The sequence below is a fragment of the Bos indicus genome, chromosome 25 (assembly GCF_029378745.1).
Source record: "Bos indicus isolate NIAB-ARS_2022 breed Sahiwal x Tharparkar chromosome 25, NIAB-ARS_B.indTharparkar_mat_pri_1.0, whole genome shotgun sequence".
In the NCBI taxonomy this organism is placed as follows: domain Eukaryota; kingdom Metazoa; phylum Chordata; class Mammalia; order Artiodactyla; family Bovidae; genus Bos; species Bos indicus.
The window spans coordinates 19,602,522-19,621,773 of NC_091784.1; the positions used below are offsets into that span (position 1 = coordinate 19,602,522).

General features: G+C 37.0%; 2 protein-coding genes across 4 annotated transcripts in view; one reads left to right on the forward strand and one right to left on the reverse strand.

The window, feature by feature from the left end:
- ACSM3 (acyl-CoA synthetase medium chain family member 3) overlaps positions 1-3,055 on the forward strand; it is a 56,446-nt gene extending 53,391 nt beyond the window's left edge. The window contains exons 13-14 of the mRNA XM_019987736.2: positions 2,283-2,402; positions 2,800-3,055. Of these exons, the coding sequence (XP_019843295.2) occupies positions 2,283-2,402; positions 2,800-2,886 (207 nt within the window). The 3' untranslated portion in view covers positions 2,887-3,055. The remainder of the gene's footprint in view (positions 1-2,282; positions 2,403-2,799) is intronic.
- Positions 1,470-19,235, reverse strand: ERI2 (ERI1 exoribonuclease family member 2). 3 transcript variants are annotated; one of them, XM_019987735.2, is made up of 9 exons: positions 19,098-19,235; positions 15,316-15,383; positions 15,152-15,235; positions 14,410-14,537; positions 13,662-13,797; positions 12,165-12,265; positions 11,538-11,619; positions 5,452-5,540; positions 1,470-5,250 (listed from the first exon to the last, which is right to left on the reverse strand). In XM_019987735.2, the coding sequence occupies exons 1-9, from the start codon at positions 19,118-19,120 to the stop codon at positions 3,913-3,915; spliced, it is 2,049 nt and encodes a 682-aa protein (XP_019843294.2). In that variant the 5' UTR covers positions 19,121-19,235; the 3' UTR covers positions 1,470-3,912. The 3 variants fall into 3 exon arrangements, with proteins under 3 accessions (XP_019843294.2, XP_019843293.2, XP_070635287.1); XM_019987734.2 differs by having other exon boundaries at positions 13,641-13,797; XM_070779186.1 differs by lacking the exon at positions 15,152-15,235 and having other exon boundaries at positions 13,641-13,797.
- Between the last annotated feature and the right edge of the window lie 17 nt (positions 19,236-19,252).

Genomic DNA, 19,252 nt, shown 5'->3' on the forward strand with positions numbered 1-19,252 from the left:
GTACTGGGGCAAAGACAGTGTGAATGCCGACAACCCAGGTTCACACCAGAAGCGACCCCATGGGCTGTAGCCTACCAGGCTCCTCCGTCCATGGGATTTTCCAGGCAAGAATACTGCAGTGGGTTTGCTATTTCCTTCTCCAGGAGATCTTCCCCACCCAGGGATCGAACCTGGGTCTCCCACATTGTAGACAGACGCTTTACCGTCTGAGCCACCAGGGAAGTCAGAAGCTAATTAGATAGGTTCAAGTTGTTACCCAGATCTGGAAACTAACATGGCCCCTAGCTGAGGATAGGCTGGCATCAGATATCAGGACTAGGAACAAGGTCAGAAATAGGAACTAAGTAACCAGAAGCAAGCTGGGTTGGTCAGTAAGTAGAGGCTTCAGGAAATAATAAATAAGGCAGAAGTCCTGAAAGCTCACTTCTGTTGGGGTTGATCACATGGTAGTCTGGGTTTAAAGATTCCATGCCACTCTTCAGGTACTTTTTGCCAGGCATGGTCAATAATATTCCACATTCCAGTAATGCAAGTAGGGAAAAGATTTAGGGATTATTGAAGTTTGTCCCTTTGCTCTGAATGCCATCAGTAGGTGGAATGAGTCTCTCCCCTAACATCAGTCATCATTTCCTCCTCTGTAAAAGGATTCTGTGAGGGGAATTACACTCCATATTTTGTAATAAATCTATAAGGGAAAAGAATCTGAAAAAAACTATATCTTATCTATATCTGAATCACTTTGCTGTACACCTGAAACTAACAAAACAGTTAACCAACTATACTTCAACAAAAAAATTACAAAAAGAGAGAAGGATATAAAGTTGTAATGTACAGCAGGGTTCCAATTTTAAATATAAATGTCTTAGGAAAAATGGGAATAATTCACACCACTTTGCTGGTTTTCTCTGGAGAATAAAATTAAAAATGATCTTTATTTTTAAAAAAGTTTGTGAGGATTAAATAAGTTAATATAGGTATAGGGCTTATAACAATACTCAGAACATATTAACTCATTAAAAATATTAGGTATTAGTTGTAGTACTAGAAGTATAAGATTTTTTTAACCTAAAATCTGTAAGTGGGCTTCAAAGTTTCCCTGAAATTCTGTGCAAAAGAAATTACTACAACTGATACCTTATATTTTTAATGACTTAGTATGTATGTTCCAGGTATGGTTATAATTTACTTAATCCTCATAAACTCCTTTCACAGAGAAGGAAACTGAGGCAGAGATGTGTCCTTACTTGCCTGAGATTATAGGCAAAGTGTGACTCAAATCCAGGTTGTATACTTCAGAGTTCATGCTTTTAACCATGTTAGATTTTTCTTTATTAATTTATCATTTTGCTGTAATGGTTTATAAAGAATTCTATAAAGATAAGTTAGATTTTATCCAAGGTGCATGAGTCATCAATATGCAAACCAGTAATTACAAACACTAGTTCTTAAAATAACTTGCCTTTGCACAATTCACTTATAGCAAGGATGCAATTTTTTAATTCATAAAAATGTTGATAAGCAATAGAACAAGCATAAATACAAATAAATTTTATGAAATGTCGAACAATGAATACAATAAAATTATATACATGCATAGACACACATACACAACTGCCTTGCATCAACAGAAGTGTCTATGAAATAAAGAGTGGACAGTCTCAGCAAACTGTTTCTTTTAACAAGGATATGGCAAACCCAGTGAGAAGACTGTTTATTAGGACCGTACTGAGTGTGATGACCTATAAGCTAGACTAGATCAGGATGGGTTGTTTTATAAAAGACTGTGCTTAGTGCACTACCAAGTTTCCAAAAGAAAATTTTTTGAAGGGGATAACAGATGAGGCAAGAAGTCAAGAGCAGAGATGATCAGAAACACATCAGAAAGTAGTTTAAGATGTAGTGAGATGAGACAGTTCAAGTATAGATCAAAATCAAAGTAGGGGTTCCAAAAGCTCTGTTGTATTAAGATCCCCTGGAGTAGGAAACGGCAATCTGCTCCAGTGTTCTTGTCTGGAAAATTCCATGGACAGAGGAGCCTGGCAGGCAACAGTCCATGGGGTCACAGAGTTGGAGACAACTGAGTAACTGAGCACACACGCACACATTAGATACAAAATCTAGGTGTGGGAGTCAACTGGCTGGCTTAAGAGCATAAAGCTGAGATCAGACTCTAATAAACATTTTGGCTCACCACATGATGTATTTATTTAGATTCTCAAGTTAAGAGAAAGATACATTGAAACATAAAAATATACAACTCATCATTCAAATATTTATTTTAGGTAGTAAAGGCTTTTATTGTTCTGAATCCTGATTACAAGTCACATGATCAAGAACAACTAAAAAAGGAGATTCAGGAGCATGTAAAAAGAAATACAGCACCTTACAAATATCCCAGAAAGGTAGGTACTCTAATTAAGAACAATATTTGCTTAGTATTCTGGAAATTTTTAGCTGTTTATTTTTTCCATTTTAATGAACATTCTCTTGAAATGTGCTATACCAAACATTTCAAACTGAACTAATGACATGGATAAGAAACAGAATCTTTGAGATTAAAGTGAAACTCTTAACCTAATTTGTAGGATCATTTGGCTTACTGGACTTATAGTAAATACTAAATATCACAAAAAATATCCTCAACAATATCCATTCTCCCTTTTTTGGCTTTTATCAAAAAAACCTCCCAATTGGTGTCCTGATTCTTTCACCTAGAGTTCATAATAGAACTGTTACATAATTGACTTTGTCTAAAGATGAAAACTTCTGGCCTAATTTTCTTCCCTTGGATATCTACAGGTAGAATTTATTCAGGAGCTGCCAAAGACTATTAGTGGGAAGATAAAAAGAAACGAACTGAGGAAGAAAGAATGGGAAACAATTTAAGTCTATTCCAGTAATTATGATGGTCTCTAAAAAATAAGACTCTGTAAAATCAAAGATTATGAAACGGTGGTAAAAAATGTGATAGTATGCTTATGAACTAATTGATTTAAAATAGCCTGTGGTTATAACCTCACAGGCTGGATTCTGAAATAAAACATTCAATAAATTCCTCTGCATCAGTGTCAATGTTTTTAAAATTTGGTAATATAAAAAGAATACCACCAGTTGTTGAGGAATTTTTAAACACATAGTGTAGAAGCAATTTCTGAACTAAATCTCTGACCTATTGAATTTCAGATCTTAGTTGAGTAATTCTACCGATATACTGACTATAAATCAGAACCAATTTTTAAGGGGTGAAATAAAATGAAACAAGTTATAAAGTTTTTAGAAAAGTCTTAAATAATAGATTATCATAATTCTCAAAGTACAAGTATCTACCTGAAAATAGTGTAGGGATTTTTTATTGGTCACACTGTTATTCACATAATTTAAAAATAATTTAAAATTCGTTTCAAGGTCTAAGTGTAAAAGGATATCATATATTGTACACCTGAAATTGATATAATATTGTATGACAATTATAATTCAATATAAAGAAATAGGATATCATGTATTAATATTGCTATTATATTTAATCTAATAAATACAGTTTACCAAGTATTTAATTTGTGGTTCTTCAAAAAAGTGTGATAAGTTTGGTAACAGTTAATATATGAAATATAAATAAAATAGCGTAAGACATTATCAGCATACTCATGTGTGGAAATTCAGGGGACAATCAGGATTCATACATGGAAAGAAGACAAATTAGATAACTGGTGAATGAAATTAGAAGGCTGTGATATTATTTTTTTCTATTTTCAGTGTGTGTGTGTGTGTGTGAATGTGCTGAATAGCCCCAGAGTAGCTCACAGAGCTCAGATATGCAAAGTCCTCACAACATGTAGCCCTATACACACTTTTTTCTCTTTACTGCACTAAAAGTCACACTGAAGTAAAAACATAGTTTAGACATAAAAAAGGTCAATTTCTCATTGAAGGTCTGAGTCTCAATGAATTTTTAGTAGAGAAATTTACATTTCTGTCACAAATAAGGTTTGTTTCTAAAGAACTAAAAGTGAGTCCTCCTGGGGAATCAGATAGAACTATACTGTTCGCTCTTTCCTCTTGAAGTGTTTGTTCCCACTTGAAATAGCCACAACATTTTCTCTTTTCTTGGTACTTCCCAACAGGACAACAATAGAAGACTTTTCCATGGTTTGGTCCATTATTAGAAACAGTAAGTCTCTTAGATCTTCGGCCACACTTGCATAAAGGAGGTGTTATTTTTCTACTCTTCCAAGGCTCTTGCAGATTAACTGTAGAAGTTAAGACAGAAGGGAGAATCTTCCAGGAAGAAATTGCTCCTGGGGAGTCATTAGATGATGCAGGCTTTTCTTCATGAATAGTGAAAGTCTGTTTTTTAGCTGGTGGGAAAAGTGGAGGACTGGATGGATTCCTTTTACTATCATCTAAACAAAGACGATGTTTCCCCAAAACTAAAGGATGAGACACATTGGAATTAACACTGTTGAAATTACTTGATTTACGTTCAGGTAATTTAAAGCCAAAAGTATCTGAACCTGGATCTTTGGCTTCCTTTACATTATAAATAGTAGTGTGGGGACTCTTATATACAATAGACTTAGAGGTAACAGATTTTTGAGGAGTTTCTTCTGTGCCTCCAAAGTTTTCATGACTTAACATTTCAGATTCTTCTAAAACCATTACTCTTTCTCCAGAATTAAGTGAAGTGTCTACATTTGAGTCACTAACAAGAGGTATACAAGATATATTTTGCTCGGGCTGAGATGCTGGCAGTAAAGCTACATCCTCCCAATCAGCCAACATAGGTAAACAGTCAAGAGCAGAACTCACTTCTATATCAGAAACATTATTAAAAGATGAAATGGTAGTTGAAACAGGTACCAGTTCTGAACCAACTGCTAAAGACTTAGAATTGGTATTAAATGCAAGATGTTGGTTTATTTGCTTCTGCATAGGTGTATTCCGGCTGGAAGACTGCAACTGCCCCAGAGAAGTCCAGGACTTAGTAGCATTAGAGAGAGATAAACAGCTTCTGACATTGCAAAGACCTGCTTTTATGCTGTCCTTTTGTTGTAACTGATCCTGCTGTACCTTTATAGGAGAATTCACACCAACTGACTTCATTTGAATTTTCTTGTAAGGTTTTATTGAATTTTTAGGCTCCCCACCATATATGCTGGGATCATGAGTGTTATTGGTACAGGTTGATGTTTCTTCAACTTGATCCATATTCAAATTTCTGGTGAAAATGTTAGGAATCCTCTTAGTGGAAACCTAAGATTCCACAGATAAAACCAACAATTTTAGAAACCCTGCATTCATAATTTCTTTAGTATTATATAATATGACAAAAAAGAAAAATGTCAGCACCGATTGATCTATAAATGACAGCATACATAACATCTACATTTCAGTTAGCCTATAATTACTTCTGGAGTTTGAAATAACGGAATAAAGAGGCAAGACACCACTAACCTTGTTCAAAGACCTTGTAATCTTCATTAAGCAACCATCCCTGATCATTTTCCAAGCAAGAAGGGCAGTATTCCGAGAATCATCCAACCCTGAGGAAAGAGATATCAAAGACTGAATTTAGTGGTACATATGTAAAGAAATAAACTACCAGTTAAGCAGAAATTGGAACATACAGTTGGTTTTATGATCATCTACTAAATTTCATCATATAAAATGGTCTTGTGGAAAGCTGTGGCAGCCTCACCAATGAAAGATTTCCCACATTTAGTCATCTGGTCCTGAACTTTTGTTTGTTAGGAGTTTTTTAATCAGTTTTGATTTCAGTACTGGGATTGGTCTGTTCATAATTATTTTCTGTTTCTTCCTGGTTTGGCCTTGGGAGACTGTATCTTTCTAGGAATTTGTTCATTTCTTCCAGGATGTTCATTTTATTGCCACAGAGTGGCTGGTAGTAGTCTCTTATGATCCTTTGTACTTCTGTGATGTCAGCTGTAATTCTTTTTTCATTTCTAATTTTGTTGATTTGAGTCCTCTCCCTTTTTTTCTGGATGAGTCAGGCTAAAGGTTTCTCAATTTTATCTTTTCAAAGAACCAGCTTTTAGGTTCACTGATTTTTGCTATTGCTTTGTTTCTATTTCATTTATTTCTGTCTGATGTTCATGGTTTATTTCCATCTACTAACTTTAGGTTTTGTTTGTTCTTCTTTCTCTAATTGCTTTAGGTGTAGGAATAGGTTGTTTGAGACTTTCTTGTTTCTTGAAGTAAGACTGTATTGCTACAAACTTCCCTTAGGACTTCTTTGGCTCCAGCCCATAGGTTTTAGATGACTGTGCTTTCTTTTTGTCTCTAGGTATCATTCTTTAACACCATACATAAAAATAAGCTCAAAATGAGTTAAAGACATAGATGTGAGACTGGGCACTATAAAATTCTTAGAGAAAAACACAGAACACTCTTTGACATAAATCACAGCAATATCTTTTTTGATCTGTTTCTGAGTAATGGAAATAAAAACAAAAGAAATAAATGGGATCTAATTAAATTCAAAAGCTTTTGCACAGCAAAGGAAACCATAAACAAAATGAAAAGATAACTCACAGAATGGGAGAAAATATTTGCAGATGATATGACAGACAAGGTATCAGTCTCCAAAATTTACAAACAGTTCATGCAGCTAAATATCATCAAAATAAACAACCCAATCAAAAAATGGGCAGAAGACCTAAATAGACATTTTTCCAAAGAAGACATACAGATGGCCGAGAGGCACATAAAAGATATTCAACATCACTAATTATCAGAGAAACGCAAATTATCAGAGAAACGCAAATTAAAACTAGAGATCCCTCACCTCACACCAGTCAGAATGGCTATCATCAAAAAATTCACAAACAGTAAATGCTGGAGAGGGTGTGAAGAGGAAACCCTCCTACATTGTTGGTGGGAATGTAAACTGGTATAGCCACTATGGAAAACATAAGTGAGTTCCTAAAGAAACTAAAAACACAGCGACCATATGATCCTGAAACCCTACTCCTGAGCATGTATCTGGAGAAAAACATGGTCCGAAAGGATACATGCACCCCAATGCTCACTGCAGTGCTGTTTACAATAGCCAAGACATTGAAACAATCTAAATGCCCATTGACAGAACAATGAATAAAGAAGATGTGGTACATATATACAACGGAATATTATTTGTGGTAGTTATAGTCACTAAGTCATGTCTGACTCTTCTGGGCTGTAGCTCACCAGGGATTTCCCAGGCAAGAGTATTGGAGTGGGTTGTCATTTGCTTCTCCAGGGAATCTTCCCAACACGGAGATCAAACTCATATCTACATTGCAGGCAGATTTTTTACCACTGAGGCATCAGGGAAACCCAAAGGAATATTACCCAGCCATTAAAAAGAATGAAATAAGGCCTTTGCCACAACATGGATGGACTTAGATACACTGACTGAAGTAAGTTAGACAAAGAAATATCCTGTTATCACTTACATGTACAATCTATCTATCTACCTATATATACAAATGAACTTATTTACAAAATAGTAACAGACTCAGAGACTTAGAGAAAGAACTTATGGTAACAGGTGGAATGATGGGGGAGGGATAGTTAGGAGTTTGGGATTGACATATACATTCTGCTATATTTAAAATGGATAACCAACACAGACCTACTGTGTAGCACATGGAACGCTGCTCAGTGTTATATGGAAGCCTGGATGGAAGGGGAGTTTGGGGAGAATGGATACATTTACATGTATGGCTGAGTCTCTTCACTATTCACCTGAAACTATCATAACATAGTTTGTTAACTGGCTATACTCCAATACAAAATAAAAAGTTAAAAAAAAAAACAAACAACAAAAATTAAAACAAAAATAAAATGGATGGGGACTTCCTTGGTAGTCCAGTGGCTAACACTCTGCAGGGGGCTGGGATCCCTGGTTAGGGAACTACATTCCACATGCTGGTAACTAAAGATTCTGCATGCTACGACAAAGACCAAATATCCCATGTGCCACAGCTAAGACCCAGTATGCTGCTGCTAATCACTTCAGTCGTGTCAGACTCTGTGTGACCCCATAGATGGCAGCCCACCAGGCTCCCCCGTCCCTGGGATTCTCCAGGCAAGAACACTGGAGTGGGTTGCCATTTCCTTCTCCAATGCGTGAAAGTGAAAAGTGAAAGGGAAGTCGTTCAGTCGTGTCTGACTCTTCTCGACCCCATGGACTGCAGCCTACTAGGCTCCTCTGTCCATGGGATTTGCCAGGCAAGAGTACTAGAGTGGGGTGCCATTGCTTTCTTCCAAGACCCAGGATAGCCAAATAAATAAATAAAAATAAATATTTTTTTAAAAAAGAATAATCAGCAACTTCTGTATAGCACAGGGAACTCAGCTCAATATTGTGTAACAACCTAAGTGGGAAAAGGATTTGAAAAAGAATGCTGCTGCTGCTGCTAAGTCGCTTCAGTCGTGTCCGACTCTGTGCAACCCCACAGATGGCAGCCAACTAGTCTCCCCCGTCCCTGGGATTCTCCAGGCAAGAACACTGGAGTGGGTTGCCATTTCCTTCTCCAATGCATGAAAGTGAAAAGTGAAAGTGAAGTCGCTCAGTCGTGTCTGACTCTTAGCGACCCCATGGACTGCAGCCTACCAGGCTCCTCCGCCCATGGGATTTTCCAGGCAAGAGTACTGGAGTGGGGTGCCATTGCCTTCTTGAAAAAGAACAGATACACGTATATGTAGAGCTGAATCACTTTGCTGTATACCTGAAACTAATAACATTATTAATCAACTATGCTCTAAAATAAAAAGACTAAAAAATAAAACCACATGATTATCTTAATAGATGCAGAAAAAGATTTTGACAAAAATTCAACACCCATTTATGATAAAAGCTCTGAAGGAAGTGGGAATAGAGAGAACTTACCCTAAAATAATAAAGGCCATATATCACAAACCCACAGCTAACATCATTCTCTATGGTGAAAAGCTGAAAGCATTCCCTCTAAGATCAGGAACAAGGCAGGAATATCCACTCTCACCATTTTTATTCAACATAGTTTTAGAAGTCCTAGCCATCACAATCAGAAAAGAAAAAAACCAAATAAAAGGAATCCAAATTGGAAAAGAAGAAGTAAAACTGATACTGGCTGCTGATGACATGATACTAGTCATAGAAAATCCTAAAGATGCTACCAGAAGACTACTAGAGTTCATCAACAAATCTGGTAAAATTTCAAGATACAAAATCAACACACAGAAATCTTGCATTCTTATACACTAACAATGAAAGAGCATAAAGAGAAATTAAAGAAACAACCTCATTCACCACTGCATCAAAAAGAATAAAATACCTAGGAATAAACCTACCTCAGGAGACAAAAGACATATACTCAGAACACTTCACAGTGTTATATGAAATACAGCATATCTTATGATACTGCTGAAAGAAATCAAAGATAACACAAACAGATGGAAAGATATACTGTGTTCTTAGACTGGAAGCACCAATATTGTGAAGTGATCATACTATCCAAAGCAATATACAAACTCAATGCAATTCCTACCAAATTATCAGTGGCATTTTCCACAGAATTAGAACAAAAAAAAAGTTACAATTTGTAGGAAAACACAAAAGACCCCAAATCACCAAAGCAATCTTGATCAAAAAAAAAAACCAAAAACCGAGCTAGGGGAAACAGGCTTCCTGACTTCAGACTATACTACAAAGCTATAGTAATCAAAATAGTATTAAACTGGCACAAAAACAGATATATAGATCAATGGAACAAGATAGAAAACCTAGAGATAAATTCATATACCCATGGTCAATTAATCTATGATAGAGGATGCAAGAATATACAATGGAGAAAAAAACAGTCTCTTCAATAAATGATGCTGAGAAAACTGGACAGCTACATGTAAAAGAGCAAAATTAGAATACTCTTTAACAATATACACAAAAAATAAACTCAAAATGGATCAAAGACCTAAATGTAAGCCCAGACACCATAAAACTCTTAGAGGGATATGCAGGCAGAACATTCTCTGACATAAATCACAGCAGTTTTTATTTTGATCTACCTGCTAGAGTGATGAAAATGAAAATAAAAATAAACAATTGGGACCTAATTAAATTTAAATGTTTTGCATAGCAAAGAAACCAATAAACAAAATGAAAAGACAACTCACAGAATCAGAGAAAATATGTGCAAATGAAGCAACAAGCAAGAGATTAATCTTCAAAATAAACAAACAAAATAAATAACTCATGCAGCTCTATGCCAAAAAACCAAATCACCCAATTGAAAAATGGACAGAAGATCCAAACAAACATTTCTCCAAAGACACACCAGATGGCCAAAAGCACATGAAAAGATATTCAACATCACTTATTATCAGAGAATTGCAAATTAAAGCTACAATGAGGTATCATCTCACGCCAGTCAGAATTGCCATCATCAAAAAGTCTCCAAACAATAAATGCTGGAAAGGCTGTGGAGAAAAGGGAGCCCTTCTACCTTGTCAGTAGGAATGTAAATTGGTACAACCACTACAGAACAGTATGCAGATACCTTAAAAAAACTAAAAATAGAACTACCATTATGATCCAGCAATCCCACTCCTGGGCATATATTCAGGGAAGACCATAATCTGAAGATATATGTACCCCAATGTTCACTGCACCACTGTTTATAACAGCCAAGACATGGAAGCAATTTAAATGTTCAATAGAGGAATGGATACAGAAGATGTGGCACATATATACAATTGAACATTACTCATCCATAAAAAGGAATGAAATAATGCCATTTGTAGTCACATGGACTGACCTAAAGATTATCATACTACATGAGGTATATCAGACAGAAAGACAAATATGATATCACTCATACATGGAATCTGATTTTTAAAAAAGATATAAATGAACTTATTTACAGAACAAAAACAGACTTTCAGATATGAGGGGGAAAAGGGGTGAGGTATAAATCAAAATACACACACTACCATTTATAAGATAGATAACCAACAAGGACCTACTGTATAGCACAAGAAATTCTAATCAATATTCTATGATAACCCAAATGAGAAAAGAATCTAACAAAGAATACATGTATATGTATGTAACAATCATTTTACTGTACACCTGAAATGAACACAACATTGTCAATCAACTATAATTGAATAAAACTAAAATATATATAAAAAATATCACCAACATTCTGTAGGGATCATGTTTTATGCATAATCTAATCGTCTTGTTCAGTTTTTTCACTAGTCTACTCTATTATTTGGGCATTTGTTTACAGTCTCCATTTGATATGGCTAATTCTTTTCATTTTTTTTTAAGAAACTAGAAATCCTCTAGATAACAGTCTTATATAAAACTTTACAATAATTTAAGGAAGTGGTAATTTGAAAATCTTGGAAATAATCTGAATGTATAGACTAGGGCTTTTTCCAGGCTGAGGATATTCTTTGTTAATGACATCATTGAAAAATGAGATGCAAATGAAAGACTGTATAAAAATAAAATGACTTACATAATAAAATTAATCTCAAGATATACTAACCAAAATGTTCTCGCCCCAAGAATTGCATTCCTACTTCCTGCAGGGCACCACTGAGTCCTTTTGGTTTTCTTCTATAGAAAATCTAGTCAAATAAAAGACAATATATTTTAAAAAATAATTACTATGTGAAAGGCTATACAGTTAGCCATTTACTTCTCATGATTTTTATTCTATTAGATTTGAAATGTGCTTATTTTTGTGTTGTTTTTATATACTTTAAGAAAAGTATTTATATGGATGCTTCAAAACAAAATATTTTGTTTGTAGAAACCCATACCCATGTGTGAAGTGAAAGTCGCTCAGTCGTGTCCGACTCTTTACAGCCCCATGAACTATACAGTCCTTGGAATTCTCCAGGCCAGAATACTGGAGTAGGTAGCTTTTCCCTTCTCCAGGGGATCTTCCCAACCCAGGGATTTGCATTACCAGCTGAACCACAAGAGATGCCCAAGAATACTGGAGTGGGTAGCCTATCCTTTTTCCAGCAGATCTTTCTGATCCAGGAATCAAACTGGGATCCCCTGAATTGCAGGTGGATTCTTCACCAACTGAGCTATCAGGGAAGCCTATGTGTAGGATAAAGTTTAATAACTTTTCAACAGAAGGAAAGTGAACATGCTCCCTTACCTTGTAAGTTACTCTGAGATCAATCCAAGAATTAAGGAACACAGGTTTTAACAGTTGTTTTCTTTTACATTCATACTCCAGGCAAACCCCCAAGTCCCAGTCTGCATCAAGAATATTAGAACAAAGTCAATGATGCTAACGGTTTTTACTTACGCTATTATTTATAAACAAAATGCTGAAAGTCGACATAAAACAGAACTTAGAATAATATATAACAACATACACTATACTATATTTTATATATAGCATATACAACATATGGTATATATTATATACTATGCAACACATAATAGAAGAGTAAGATTTTTTTGCCCTAATATTTAAAAATTACTCATAACTTACTAGTAAGAAATTAGGTCAGTAACTAAGTTTCAAAATGATTTCTTAAAAGCCCAGTAAAACACATTGACATTTCAGAAAGAAGAGTAAGGTGTCACATCACAAGGCTTAGATGGAAAAGATTATCTGCTTTCAACATTCTAGAAAATATTAATGTAACTGAGAAACCAAACATCTTACAGGGACCCTGTTGGGCTATACCCCACAGCCATGCAAGCACTGTACTTGCCCAACCTCAAGACCAAAGAAAGAGCCCAGAGTCAGTGACAGAGACATCAAGGGTTTAATGAACAGGGGGATTGTACATGTCTGAAGCATGGTCTTAGAGCATACTCCATCATGTGAAGCAGATGGTGGGCAGGACATGATGGCAGCAGTCTTCGGCAAGGTTTTACCAGTTATAGAGGGAATTGACATCAGTTGGTTCATCAGTTACCAGGGAAACCAGCTGAGGAGAAAGCCCTCATGTCCCTTTGATAAGCTATCATGGTGGAGATAAAGATTCTGGTCTAAAGATCTAAAGATTAGAACAATCACTAGCTGGGGCTAAGGGCAAGTATGTATTAAGAGGGGAGGTCACTGATATGAGTAGGGTATAGGTCAAGCAGGGGTATACAGAGAACAAAAGAACAGCCATCTTGAATGGCCTGATCATACAGACTCATACACAATTATCAATGCTATGCTGTCAGTGACAGAGCACTGTTAACAATGACTATTAATGGCAATGCTCTATCAGGGCATATAAAAGATGTACTTTAAATGGCCCATTTTTTCCCTTGATGTCTACATTAGAAGCGTGAAAGTATAAAAGCAAAGATTGCAAGGTGAATATGGATTCTTTTTATCAAAGTTGTAGAAATACCATGATAAAAAATCTTTCACCGGTCTTTGCCCAGATTCAGGAGAATAGAGAAATCTAGAAAGATTCTTAAAATTTAGAGCTTAACTTTTAAAGGTGTTTAAAAATTTTAAAATATGAATAAGTTTACTTTTGTTGGTTAACGTCATGCTAGACATTTAAGATTTCTTTTTGTGGCCAGGAAGGTAACAAGTGTAATTCTTACTAGAGATAAAGAATTACCTAGTGGCAATGCTACTCATTAATGATTGCTAAATATAAGTTATTTTTTTTACCTGACCAAGTAACAAACGCACATAATTTTACTTCAGAAGTGGAAATATCTGACACTGTAGTAGCAAAAATAATTTTCTTCTGTTGCTGAATCTTCTGAATCCATTTACAGAACTGAGATAAACAAATCTTCAGAGGGACTCCTTCATCAACTTGAGCCTAAATAAAGTCATATAATCTGAATTCAATAACTGAATTCCATAATTATTGCACACATAATTAGGCACTATGAGGAGGATATACAACAAGGAAGAAGAGGTTTTAGCTGGCAGTTTATCTAGTGAAAAGATGTTAAAACACATAGGAGAGAGATAATACAACAATTAGAATTCTGCAAGATAAGAAAAATTACATTGAGTAATCTAAAATCACACAGAAATACAATAAAGATATCCTGATAGGCAGAAATCTGATATCACTTAATTTTGATAAAATATATTTGATATACATTTTTATAACACTATTCTTTCCAATTTTTTTTTTTGGCTATACCATGGGGGAATCTTAATTTCTCAACCAGGGATCAAACCCACAACCTCTGCAGTGGGAGTACAGAGTCATAATCATTGGACCACTGTGGAAGTCCAGTTTTTTCTGATTTTTAAAGATTCCAATGGGCTTCTGGAGGGGACAGTATTTCTAACAGTGAATGAATCTAATTCCACATGGCATATAGCTTTTATTTTCTTTCTGAGTTTTAATATTTACATCTTTCCTGCTTGTTTTTTGTTGCAATGGGAGGATGAGAAGTGGGAAAAAGAGAGGGCATACCTGCTTTATGCCTGTCAGTTCCACGCAAAATTCAGAAAGAATTGGATGTTCCTGAGGCTGAACATAAGCATGGAACTCAGATTCAATCTCTCCAGTTGATGTGTTCAGTAATACAGCTGGAAATTCAACTACATGAAAGAATCATCAAATGACAGTTGAATACATAATTGTTAAACTAATGCTGCAATCACTTTAAATTAAGTATATATTGATATTATCTTCACATAGTATTATTAAATAATCATTGTTTTAGTGACAGCACATTAAAATGACCAAAGCAGTGTAATGTAATGGTTATATAAAATTATGCCAAAGAATAAATCAAACTATTAAAGTTACATGTATATCTATTTAAAACTCTTGAATGTATTTCCATAACTAGAAGACCATATGAAAGTTGAAACATAGTTCTTTTTGCAAAGGTATTTTTTTAATCAATTTCTATGTATTTGAGATTTTGAAACAATTATTTTATATGATGACACACTTAAGTATTAGGTTTTTTTTGTCTTTTTTGTCATCAGATTTCATAGTAAATTACCAATCCACAGATCATTTTGTTTTCTTATTTAGCATTGTGTGTGCTGTGTGCTAAGTTGCTTCAGTCATGTCCAACAACACTATGGACTGCAGCCCACCAGGCCCCTCTGTCCATGGGATTCTCCAGGCAAGAATACTAGAGTGGGTTGCTGTGCCCTTCTCCAGGGGATCTTTGGCCATTGGCAGTCAAGTTCAGACTTACTTATTTCCTGACTCCGGTGGCGTTTCCCATCATTCCAACATGTTGACTCAAAATCAATGATGATTAAGTAGTCAAACAACTGCTCTGCAAAACATCAGAGTGTCCTTTACCAGTGTTAAAAGTGCAAGACTACAGAATGTAAAGAAATGAGGCACATTACTTACTAGATTTGCTTCTTCCTAGGTTTCCATTTGCTGGTGGAATTGATTTTCTCCTAATTAATCCAAGCTGCCTAAAAATGTAAAACAATCCAGGTATGTTTAACAAAATCATTCATATTCCTGTTTACATAAGTTAACAAACTGATGGTATAACCCTCATTAATATACTAATGTATTGTGATTGAGAGGAAACTGAACTAGACTTTGAGGGCAAAAGACTTTGGTTCTTTGCACTCTTCTGACTTTAGCAGTCATTCTACCAAAGAATGTTCAAACTACTGCACAAACTACTGCACTCATTTCACATGCTAGCAAGGTAATGCTCAAAATTCTTCAAGCTAGGCTTCAAACAGTACGTGATCTCAAAATTTCCGGATGTACAAGTTTGATTTAAAAAAGGCAGAGGAACCAGAGATCAAATTGCCAACATGTGTTGAATCATAGAAAAAGGGAATTCCAGAAAAGTATCTACTTCTGCTTCAATGACTACATTAAAGCCTTTGACTGTAGATCACAACAAACTGTCAAAAATTCTTCAAGAGATGGGAATATCAGGCCACCTTACCTGCCTCCTGAGAAACCTGTATGCAGGTCAAGAAGCAACAGTTAGAACTGGACATGGAACAACAGACTGGTTCCCAATTGGGAAAGGAGTAAGTCAATGCTGTATATTGTCACCCTGCTTATTTAACTTATATGAAGAGTACATCATGAGAAATGCTGACATGGATGAAGCTCAAGGGGGAATCAAGACTGATGGGAGAAATATCAATAACATCAGATATGCAGATGACACCACCCTTATGGCAGAAAGTGAAGAGGAACTAAAGAGCCTCTTGATGAATGTGAAAGAAGAAAATCAAAAAACTGGCTCAAAACTCAACATTCAAAAAACGAAGATGATGGCATCTGGTCCCATCACTTCGTGGCAAATAGATGGGGAAACAATGGAAACAATGACAGACTTTATTTTATTGGGCTCCAAAATCACTGTGGATGATCACTGCAGCCATGAAATCAAAAAATGCTTGCTCCTTGGAAGAAAAGCTATGGCCAACCTAGACAGCATATTAAAAAGCAGAGACATTACTTTACCGACAAAGGTCCATCTAGTCAAAACTATGGTTTTTCCAGTAGTCAAGTACGTATGTGAGAGTTGGACCACAGAGAAGGCTGAATGCTGATGAACTGATGCTTTCAAATTCTGGTGCTGGAGAAGACTCTTGAGAGGTCCTTGGACAGCAAGATCAAACCAGTCAATCCTAAAGGAAATCAACCCTGAATATTCACTGGAAGGACTGATGCTGGAGCTGAAGCTCCAATACTTTTGCCACCTGATGCGAAGAGCTGACTTATTGGAAAAGATCCTGATGCTGGGAAAGATTGAGGGTAGGAGGAGAAGGGGGCAACAGAAGATGAGATGGTTGGATGGCATCATCGACTCAATGGACATGAGTTTGAGCAAACTTTAGGAGACAGTAAAAGACAGAAAAGCCTGGCATACTGCAGTCCATGTGGTCACAAAGAGTCAGACATGACTAAGCGACTTAACAAGTCATTCTCCCTGCATGGGCTTCAAAGTGCATATTTGCAAACAGACTGTTTCTCTGTGCTCCTATTATTTTATAGTAATAATGAGGAACTCAAGTGGTTGTAAAGATGCATTGAAAACCTAAGTTAATTTTGCTTTTGTTTTTTTCCAGCCTTTGCTATGTGAAGAGCACAGTGGAGAGGAGAGAGGGCAGGTCCAGTCTTCTAGGAGTTTAAAATATCTGGGTAAGTAAACTAGATATTCATGGAAAACTAGTGTAAGGTAATATATAATAAAGGATCCTTATGGGCAATATTCTAAGTCCACAGAAAGGGAATAGCTTGTTACCTGAAGCCTCTTGGTAGGTGTCAAGCCAAAAGACCACCAAGGCAAAGAGCAGAAGGAAGGATTTATTAATTGCAGCAAGTAAGTATAACACTAGGGATCTTTCCTGGTGTTTCCCACACCAGTGTTGCCTCTAAACTGCAAAACTGGGTAAGTTTAAGCTAAGGGTACATGCATGTTTCATGTAAGGGCTTAGGTGGTTGAGCTTCTAAACATTAGCTGATTGAAGTCAAGAGAGTCAAAAAGGTCAACATCATCACCCCTTGGGTTCCAGGTAATTGGGTGGTTGAGTGCTTCAGGCTAATTTTTACCATTGAAACAGAACTAGGAATTTTTTTTTTTCCTTTTGGCAGCTTGCAGGATATTGGTTTCCAGAGCAGGGATCAATCTTGTACCCTCTGCAATGGAAGCTGGGAGCCCTAACCACTGGACCACTAGGAAACTCTCAGGACTAACAGTCTTTACTTCTGAGATATTATCTTTGCCACTGTTACTTCTCTTGCCTGGTAACAGCTGTTTCTGCATTCTTTGTTTCTTTAATAGCATTAATTTCTGAACTTCTCTGGCAGTCCAGTGGTTAGGAATCCACTTGCCAATGCAGGGGACATGGGTTCAATCCCTGCTCCAGGATGACTCCACACGTTGAGGGGCAACTAAGCCCATGGAGCACAACTACTGAGCTCGCCCTCCCCAACTACCAAAGCCAGTGCACCGTACAGCCTGTGCTCTGAAACAAAGAGTAGCCATCTCAATGAGATACCTGCAGACCACAACTAGAGAGTAGACTCTGCTTGCTGCAACTAGAGAAAAGCCTGCGCACACCAACAAAGACCCAGGGCAGCCAAAAACAAAATAAAAAAAAAATTTTTTTAAGGATCACTGTGGCCAGCCTCAGACCACAAAATGGCTTCTCTAATATTGAGAAAGTCATGTCTGGTTGTCTTTCTCCAGCGAATATCTGCTTATATGCTTACTGAGGTCTTTAGCTTACTGACATCTTGAGTGTCCTGAGACAAAACTATTCAACACTTTGCTAGGTAGACCAGGCAGACACCACTCATTCTAGCTTCCCTGTTTGACCTGTGATGGGAAGTTGAGAATAATGGCTAACATCTATTGATTCTTTACCATATAATGGTGGTGGTAGTTTAGTCAGTCTTCTGATTCTTGGAATCCTCTGTCCAAGGAATTCTCCAGGCAAGAATACTGGAGTGGGGTGCCATTTCCTTTTCCAGGGGATCTTCCCAATCCAGGGATCAAATCCCGGTCTCCTGAACTGCAGGCAGATTCTTTACGGACATATTACGCACCGAATCAAGATGGTGATCTCATTTCATCCTCAACAACTGTACAAAACAGTCCTTTCTGCTACCTACATTTAATGGGTGAGAAATCAAATTCGGCAATTTGCCAGAAAACACGTATTTACTATGTGAAACCAGGATGATCCAACTGTGAAACCCATGCTTTCACGAATGCATTCCACTGTTTCTATTAATTAGAAACGTGAAAAGCGTGTCCAAGGAAAGAGGCCATGATTCACACTGTGAATTAAACAGATCACTAGTAAGTGGTAGGGTGAACAGCTTGATAGGTGGAGTAATCTTGATAGCTGCCGGTGACCTCCAAATGGTCCCCTAGGGCCGTTCTTAATGTTCCCGGAGACCTAGAATAGGCAGACACTGGCTGAGGGGCACAGAGTAGAGAGCCCTCCCTGGTCCTTCACGCTCCAACAGAGAGCTGACTGAGGCTCGAGACTGAAGTCCCAGAAGAGTGACCTTCCAGTTCAGGCTGGCCAGTGCACGCCCTAACTGCAGAAAATGGAAGCTGAACACCGCGGACACTGACGCGGACGCCAGCGCCGGATCAGGAGCGATCCCCCGCCACCGCCCAGAACCGCCTTGCATACCGTGCGAGTCTCTTGGTCGCCATCCCTGACGTTCCTTTCTAGCCTCAGCCCAACTGCCGGAAGTCGCTGTACCCCCACTTCCGGCCCATTCAAACGCCCGGCGCTCTTGGGGAGGCTGCTGCGGCGGCTTCTCTGCCTGTGGCTGAGGCAGAGGC

Coding starts and splice junctions, on each gene's coding strand:
- ERI2 (XM_019987734.2), bottom strand. CDS start 19,120: ATGGCGACCAAGAGACTCGCACG. Junction 15,236..15,315: donor CCTAGGAAGAAGCAAATCTA/GTAAGTAATGTG, acceptor GATGTTTTGCAG/AGCAGTTGTTTGACTACTTA. Junction 5,541..11,537: donor CTTGGGGCGAGAACATTTTG/GTTAGTATATCT, acceptor CTCTTTCCTCAG/GGTTGGATGATTCTCGGAAT.